The sequence below is a fragment of the Polychytrium aggregatum genome (assembly GCF_025602895.1).
Source record: "Polychytrium aggregatum strain JEL109 chromosome Unknown BJ171scaffold_212, whole genome shotgun sequence".
Taxonomy (NCBI): Eukaryota; Fungi; Chytridiomycota; class Chytridiomycetes; order Polychytriales; genus Polychytrium; species Polychytrium aggregatum.
In genome coordinates this window covers 1-8,253 of record NW_026516414.1, presented here as the reverse complement: position 1 = coordinate 8,253, position 8,253 = coordinate 1, and the positions used below count along the sequence as shown (strand labels likewise).

At 54.4% G+C, this 8,253-nt stretch overlaps 2 protein-coding genes across 2 annotated transcripts; both read right to left on the bottom strand.

Moving 5' to 3' along the window:
- Positions 1–6,171: 6,171 nt before the first annotated feature.
- BJ171DRAFT_592759 (uncharacterized protein) lies at positions 6,172–6,509 on the bottom strand (the record flags this gene model as incomplete). Its single annotated transcript, XM_053114508.1, has 2 exons — positions 6,172–6,180; positions 6,282–6,509. 2 exons carry the CDS (start codon positions 6,507–6,509, stop codon positions 6,172–6,174), a joined length of 237 nt encoding a protein of 78 aa, XP_052961479.1.
- Positions 6,510–7,624: 1,115 nt separating this feature from the next.
- On the bottom strand, positions 7,625–8,217 carry BJ171DRAFT_483245 (uncharacterized protein; the record flags this gene model as incomplete). Its single annotated transcript, XM_053108964.1, has 2 exons — positions 7,625–7,770; positions 7,815–8,217. 2 exons carry the CDS (start codon positions 8,215–8,217, stop codon positions 7,625–7,627), a joined length of 549 nt encoding a protein of 182 aa, XP_052961478.1.
- Positions 8,218–8,253: the final 36 nt, after the last annotated feature.

The window sequence follows — 8,253 nt, the reverse complement described above, 5'->3', positions numbered from 1 at the left end:
GCAACCCGCAGGTATACCCTGCGGTGGCCTGCCTGCGGTGCGTGAAAACGCAAAGCGCAGCACAGGTCACGACCCACTGCGCCGCGCAGTACGCGCAGTACGCGCAGCACAGCGTCGGAGATACCATCTCCTACAAATCCGCTTCTTGGACGTTGAGTCACATTGCTTCGCCTTTGCACGTTTTCTCCTGCCAGGTGCTTCGCTTTTGCTTGCGCCTCTCTCGCTTTGGTTCTCTGCCTGTCTCGGTGGTCCTTCTCGGCCCTCGTTCGTGCATCGCCCCCTTCGCCCTGCTCGATCGCCCACTTTTCCCTCCCTTGGCCGCCCTTCGCTGCCAAGTCCGGACTTGTCTATAAATAGCCTGACCCCCGCGATGTGTAGTCGAACCTCAGCGTTCAAAATAGGACTAAATAAAGTGCCTTCTACTTTATTCTCTGAGTGTTCCTCACGTCTCATTTCGAGACTAGTCTTATCTTGAACGGATCTTTGCTTCCCTCGCTCCCTCTCCGAGTCCACTTCGGACTTTACCCTTGCTTTCCCTGAGCTCACTTCGAGCTCACTTCTTCTTTTGCCGTTGAGTCCCCTTCGGACTCTAACATCATTTTGAACGCTCCCTCTTGGCTTCCCGGCCTTTCTTCTTCTTTCGCCTCTCTTTCCCTCGTCGATCCGATGGCTGAGCCTGCTGCACCCCCTGCAGACCTCAACTGCGTATCTGGCGCGCATGGAGGAGCGTATGAACGCCCTCATGACCCAGAACGCTGCTCTCCATCGTCAGATCCAGGACCTGCAAGCTCCCGCCGCCGCTCCCCGCCAGGTCTACCAGGTGAACAAGCCCAAGGAGTTCCTAGGTTCCCGTGACTGAAACGACGGCCTTCCTCGCCCAGTGCCACCTGGTTTTCCTCGCCGATCCTGCCTTCTTCGCGCCCGAGCGCCAGAAGGTCCTTTACGCCACCTCCTTCCTCCGCGGCGAAGCCTTCAAGTGGTACGAGGCCGCCTTCTACATGGCCAACCGCTTCCCGGCTTCCTTCGCGGATTTTGAAGTTGCCCTCAAGTCGACCTTCGGTGAGGACACGGCCTCCTCGCAAGATAAGGCCTTGAACGACCTCAAGCGCTTGGTCCAGCTCAAGTCCTGCCAAGCCTTCGCCACCCGCTTCGTCCAGCTTCGCCGCCCGCGTCCAGACTGATGAACCCACCAAGATGCACTTCTTCAAGGAGGGTTTGAAGTCTGAGGTCAAGTTCCACCTTCATCGGTCTCCGCCCCGCTCCCGCTTCCCTGCCTGAGTTGATCAAGGCAGCGGTCGAGTACGACGATGCCCTCCATCGTCTCAAGATCTCCTCCCGTTCCCAACCTCCTCCTCCTTCTTCTCGCTCTGCTCCCCATCACCACCATTCTCCCGCGCATGTTTCTTCTTCCTCCTCTTCTGCACCCACTCCCATGGACCTTGACTCTGTCTCGGTCCGCCCTGCTAAGCTCTCCGACGTCGAGAAAAAGCGACGTCGTGAGCAGGGTCTCTGCTTGTACTGCGGGGAAAAGTCTTGTCCCGGCAGTCGCGATGTTCAGCAGTGCCCGGTTCTGGTCAAACGGAACTCGGGAAATGCCCACAGCCGAGCAGCACCTCGCAAGTAAGCGAGGTGGTCTGTTCGGCGATACGAACATCTTCCCCCTCTGACTCGTCATTATCGGACGATAAGCTTCTTCTTCCGGCCACCCTTGTCGTCATGAGTCTTTCTGGCCCGGTCTCCATCTCCCTTTCTGTCTTTATTGATGATGGATGCACCGCTCTTGCCCTCATTGATCCTGCCTTTGCGGATCTCCATAAACTCTCTCTTATCCCTCTTTCTACTCCCTACTCCGTTTCCCTTGCTGATGGTTCTTCGGCCGGTTTCATTCGTTTCCAAACCGTTCCTGTGACGTTGACCATTGGTTCCCACACCGAGTCGATTTCTTTTCTTGTGACTCGACTCTCCACCACTCCCATCACTCTTGGTCTTCCCTGGATGCGCTTGCATAATCCAGTTGTCAATTGGAAGTCCCTCTCCCTTTCGTTCTCCGATCCCTCTTGCCTTGCTGATGGACACATCCTCGCGGATGTCTCTGCTTCCTCCTTGGACACTTCGTCCCCTTCCGGCTATTCGCCTCCCCCTTCGGGCACTTCGCCTTTGACTCCTCCCTCCGGTCCTTCCCTTACACCGGTTCCCTCCTTTGGCACTTCGCCTTCCCTTTCTTCCCGCCTTGACTCTGCTTCGCTTTCTGAAGAGCCAACGGCTTTATCTTCGCCCGACATTGAGCTCGTTAATGCGGCGAGTCTTCTCCGTCTTGCACGGGAAGACAAGCTCGACATTTTCGCTGCCCAAATGGATATCCGTCCTCCTTCGCCGGAGACGTATCCTACGGTGTCGATAAGGTCCGTGCTCACGACGAAGGTGTATGCCGAGTCTGGCACCCCTGTTGACTCTCGAGGTGTCCCGCTCAAATACAATGAGTTTGGCGACGTTTTCAGCCTCAAGTCTGACCCTCCTTCTTCCTTGCCTCCTCACCGTCCGTATGACTTGTCTATTGAGTTTGTACGGACCGAGGATGGAAAGGAACCTCGTTTGCCAAAGCCGGGGAAAGTCTATCCTTTGTCCCCGGCCGAGGAATCTGCTCTTTCGGAGTATCTGACCAACGCCCTCGCACGTGGTTGGATCTCCAAATCCTCTTCTCCCGTTGGTGCTCCCTGCTTCTTCGTGAAGAAGCCCAATGGTGGTCTTCGCCTTTGCGTCGACTACCGGGGCCTCAATGCCATCACGAAGAAGAACCGCTACCCTCTTCCCCTCTTCCAGGATCTTCTGGATAAACTTTCTTCTGCCCGCGTCTTCTCACACCTTGACCTTCCTGATGCTTACCACTTGGTTCGTGTCAAGAAGGGCGATGAGTGGAAGACTGCTTTTGTTTGCAAATCTGGCTCTTACGAGTACAATGTTATCCCCTTTGGTCTTTCGAATGCCCCCGCTGCTTTTCAGTTTTTTATGAACGACATCTTCTCGGACCTCCTTGGTGTCTGTGTTGTCATTTATCTTGACGACATCCTGATCTTCTCAAAAGATCCCCTGGAGCATGAGGAGCATGTTAAGCTTGTTCTTTCTCGCCTTCGTGAACACTCTCTTAAGGTCAATCCGGCCAAGTGTTCTTTTGACCTTTCTGAAGTTGACTTTCTCGGCATGATCATTTCTGCCGATGGCATCAAAATGGACCCTGCCAAGGTCGAGGCCGTTTCCCTTTGGCCTGTTCCCTCTTCTGCTCGCGATATCCAAGTCTTTATTGGTTTCGCAAACTTTTACCGCCGCTTCGTCAAGGACTTTTCCGCACTTGCTCGTCCTTTGACTTCCCTCACTACCAAATCCTCCACCTTCTCTTGGTCTCCCGAGGCCCAAGAGGCTTTTGATTCTCTTAAACTTTCCTTCACTTCCGCACCTATTCTTCGATACTTTGATTTCTCTAAACCCGCTGTCATCGAGCCCGATGCTTCTGACTTTGCTTTGGGTGCCGTCCTTTCTCAGTTTGACCCTGACGGCGCTCTTCACCCCGTTGCTTTTCACTCTCGGCAATTCCGTCCCGCCGAGGTGAATTATGACACTCACGACAAAGAGCTCCTCGCCATTGTCGATTCCTTTACCGCCTGGCGTCATTACTTGATGGCTGCCGACCCTGATATTCCCACTCTTGTTTTCTCTGATCATCAGAACCTTACCCGGTTCACTGCCGCTTCTCAACTTTCTCGCCGCCAGTTCCGGTGGGCCCAATTCCTTTCTGACTTTGCTTTTCGCATTTACCACCGCCCTGGTCGTCTCAACACCAAAGCCGATGCTCTCAGTCGCCGTTCTGACTTTGAGATAAAGCCTGGTGACTCCCTCCACTCCACCAACTTCCTTCAGCTGTTCGAGTCTATTTCTCTCGACAGCATCACTGTTATCGGCTCGAATCCCGACTTTCTTTCCGAGATTCGAGCTGCCACCCTTTCTTGTTCCCTCCTTTCTGACTTTAACGCCAAACGTCTTGATGGCGATTACTCCTTCCGTGACGGTCTCCTTTACTTTAAAGACCTGATCGTTGTCCCTTCCCCCGAGCTCCAGCTCAAAGTGTTTGAGCAACGTCACTGCTCCGCTGCCGCTGGTCACTTTGGTCTTGCCAAGACCGTTGAGCTCATCTCCCGGGACTTTCACTGGCCCCGGCTTCGTAAGTCTGTGCGTCGCTTCATTGCTAATTGTGAAGCGTGCCAGCGAGCCAAGCCGTCCCGTCACTCCCCTTATGGTTTACTTCACCCTCTCCCCGTTCCTTCCGAACGTTGGTGGGACCTGTCGATGGACTTCATCACGGATCTCCCACCTTCGAACGGCTTTGACTCGATCTTCGTGGTTAAGGACCGCCTGTCCAAACAAGCACACTTTGTGCCCACCACGAAGACGGTTACAGGCGAGCAAACCGCCGAACTCTTCCTCTCCCACATCTTCCGCTTGCATGGTTGTCCCCGGTCTATTGTTTCGGACCGAGGAACTCAGTTTACTTCGGCCTTCTGGAGGCGCTTCAATGAGCTTCTGAAGACGAAGATTTCCCTTTCTTCTGCCTTCCACCCCGAGACCGACGGTTCGACCGAGGTTCTCAACCAGGTCATCGAGCAGTATTTGCGTATCCATTGCAATTACCTGCAAGACGACTGGACCCTTCACCTTCCCCTTGCCGAGTTCACTTACAACAACTCGGAAAACACCTCCACTGGCATGACTCCCTTCTTTGCAATCCATGGCCATCACCCCATTTTTGATCCCTCCATCATTCGTGATCCCTCTGTTGTGCCCTCTGCCGAGGAACGTGTCGACCGACTTCAGACCGTTCTCGAGGATCTCAAGGCCAACCTCCGGGTTGCCCAAGAGTCCTACACCGTGCAGGCCAACAAATCCCGTCTCCCCACTCCCGACATCTCCGTTGGCGACCTCGTTTTTCTTGATCGTCGCCACATCCGCACCCTTCGTCCCTCCAACAAGCTTGATCAGAAAAAGCTTGGCCCCTTTAAAGTTCTTCGCCGCATCAACCCCGTTGCCTTTGAGCTTAAACTCCCTTCCACACTCAAAGTCCACCCCGTCTTTCATGTATCCCTCCTTGAACCCCGAACGAAGGACATTGTTCCCGAGTTCACCCAACCCGAACCACCTCCCATTCTTGTTGACTCCCAGGAAGAGTTTGAGGTCGAGACTGTTCTCGATTCTCGGCTCTTCCGTGGTCGCTTACAGTACTTGGTTCAGTGGAAGGGCTATTCCGAGACTGACCGGTCTTGGGAGCCCGCTGCCAATGTTTCCCACGCCACTGATCTTGTTGCTGACTTCCACCTTCGCTATCCCTCAAAGCCGAAGGCGACGTCCGGAGTTCGTCGCTAAGGAAGGGGATGATGTTAGGGATAGCTCCTGCTTGTTTTCCACTTTGACTGCACACTTGGTTGTTCCTTTGCGCTTTCTGTTTGTTTGTGTGTAGCTTTGTAGTTCCCCTCCGATTTTCCGCCTTTTGCCTGTCTTTTCCGCTCCTTCCGCACTTCCGTTTTCCCGCGCTGCTCCGCTTCCTTTGTCTTCTTCGCACGCGCCGGTTTGTTTGTGCACGCGCCTTGCTGCGATTGGCTGCAATTCGGCTGCCGGTCATGTGTCCCCCCACCGGTGACTCATGACCTGCCTGACCGCCCCGATCTCTTGTTCATCTCGCATGCATTTGCCCCAACCTTATACTTGACCAATCCGCTTCTTGGATGTTGAGTCACATTGCTTCGCCTTTGCACGTTTCTCCTGCCAGGTGCTTCGCTTTTGCTTGCGCCTCTCTCGCTTTGGTTCTCTGCCCGTCTCGGTGGTCCTTCTCGGCCCTCGTTCGTGCATCGCCCCCTTCGCCCTGCTCGATCGCCCACTTTTCCCTCCCTTGGCCGCCCTTCGCTGCCAAGTCCGGACTTGTCTATAAATAGCCTGACCCCCGCGATGTGTAGTCGAACCTCAGCGTTCAAAATAGGACTAAATAAAGTGCCTTCTACTTTATTCTCTGAGTGTTCCTCACGTCTCATTTCGAGACAAGTCTTATCTTGAACGGATCTTTGCTTCCCTCGCTCCCTCTCCGAGTCCACTTCGGACTTTACCCTTGCTTTCCCTGAGCTCACTTCGAGCTCACTTCTTCTTTTGCCGTTGAGTCCCCTTCGGACTCTAACACCGATCCGCATCTGTCCATCTGGACGACAGAATCCAGCCTTCTGGCACCAGGTGAGGAAGCGAGGCACCTTGGAGCTCAGGAGAGACTGGGCTCGTTTGCACACTCGGAGCAGGGCCTTGATGGTGCTGTGGTCGAGGGCAAGCTGGAAGCTATCGTTACAGCAGACGATGGTGAAGATGTCTGGGTTGTGTTCGAGTGAGAGCTGAGCGATATCGGGCATCGACGAGGTTGGTTTGGATTCATCTTGAGCTTGGTGGGCGGAAGATGCTGCTGTGTTTGGAGCAGGCTCGTTCATGCTTGCCAAGTTGATGGAGACAGGAGGGAGGCAAGTGGGTGATGGCGATGGACAGGAGACAGAGAGGCAGATTGCGGCGAAGCAAGCCAGACCCTGGCAGGCCAAGCACCACCACCAAACATACACACAAGCCTGGCTCGATCCGATGGTTTGCTGGCTGGAGTCGTTGTTGCTCAGGACATTGCCACAGGTATCGCCACATGCATTGAACATGGAATCAGACATGGAATCAGACATGGAATCAGACATGGAATCAGACATGGAATCAGACATGGAATCGAGTCTTCCTATTCACAGCACAGAGTCGACCAGACTCGGTCATGAAAAACAAATATGGAATGGGATTTGTGTGAGAGTGCGAGGTACAATCGACTCGAGGAACAACAATACTGGCCACATCTCAACCAGGCACGCATTGGAGAGTTGAGCGGGGTTGTGTCGTTCATTGGTGGGATGGAATGCGCAGATGTGACTCGGGAGTGAGGCGCGGGAGTGAGAGCGGGTGCAAGCATGGCAAAGGGTGTGCAATGGAGTCAATGAGAGGCAGGGACCATTGGAAAGAGAGTGTGTTCGCAGATCGCTCATAATCTCCGCTCCTTGGGCACCACTGGTCGCCACAGCCCTTCAAGATGATCGTGGTTGTGGACAAGTCGCCATTCATGTTTGACTATGGCGAGGGTGACTCGACAGTGTTTCGCAGGTTCAATCGAGCGGTCGTCACCAACCCGCAGGATCATGTCCTCAACTCCAGCGAGGTGCGAGTACTTCGACACTGATGCCCTGGTTGAAAGAGCCGAGTGGGCAGCGGCATTGCTGGGCATGCTGGTGCGTCGCTACAAGCAGACGATATCACCATCATCCAGCCCATCGGTTGAGTTCGAGTGCTGCCCTGAGACTGTCACCAAGGCCACAGTGGTTGCTATCCCCAGTACAAGCCCCGCTCCGAGTAGATGGCGCCCATGAGGAGGATTGTCGAGCGAGTGCGAATAGAACAGCGACAAAGACAAGCGCAGGTGGCATGCTGTGGCTTCGTGCTGGGTGCGCTGCATCAGTACAGCCATCGGTCAAGTTCACCAGATGTTCTTCCGTGCTGGCCTCGCTGTACTCAATCCCCTCTACCTCCTCTGAATCGTCGTCAGTGGCCATGTTTTCTGGGCAAAATGCTCGAGCATCGCCTGGGCGTACGTGAATCCTTGGGCTGCAGCCTTTGAGAGCCACTCGTCCGCTTTCTGCTTGCTTGCCGTCGAGTGGTTCATGTGTACTTGAGCACATTCTCAATGATCTCTTCGTGGTGGTCAAACACACGACCCTGCATGTAGCAGAAATCCAGGTACGTTGGCTCCATCGGATATCCAGCAGCTGCTGCTCCAGGGAGAAACATGAACACCTGTTGCCGTCTGATGCGATGTCGTGGCATGCATTCTCGTTCCGATTTGGTGTCGGTCTCATCCAGCACAATGGCCAGAATGTACATCACAGACACGCTTCCCCTCTCGTTGTAGGGAACAAGCCAGGAGAACTCGCACTTATCCTCGTCTCGGCAGAATCGAGTCAGCCTCGACATCAAGAATGGCTTGGGGCACCTGCACACGAGAAGGAGCTTCTCGATTCTGGCAAAATTCAGAGACATTTGAAAGTGCTCGTTCATGAGCAATGTCGAAGGCAATGGGGCCAACAGGCGACCAGGTGAGTCGATCATGGAAGTCATGGTGGATGGGATGTGGGGAGGTGAGGCTCGTATATA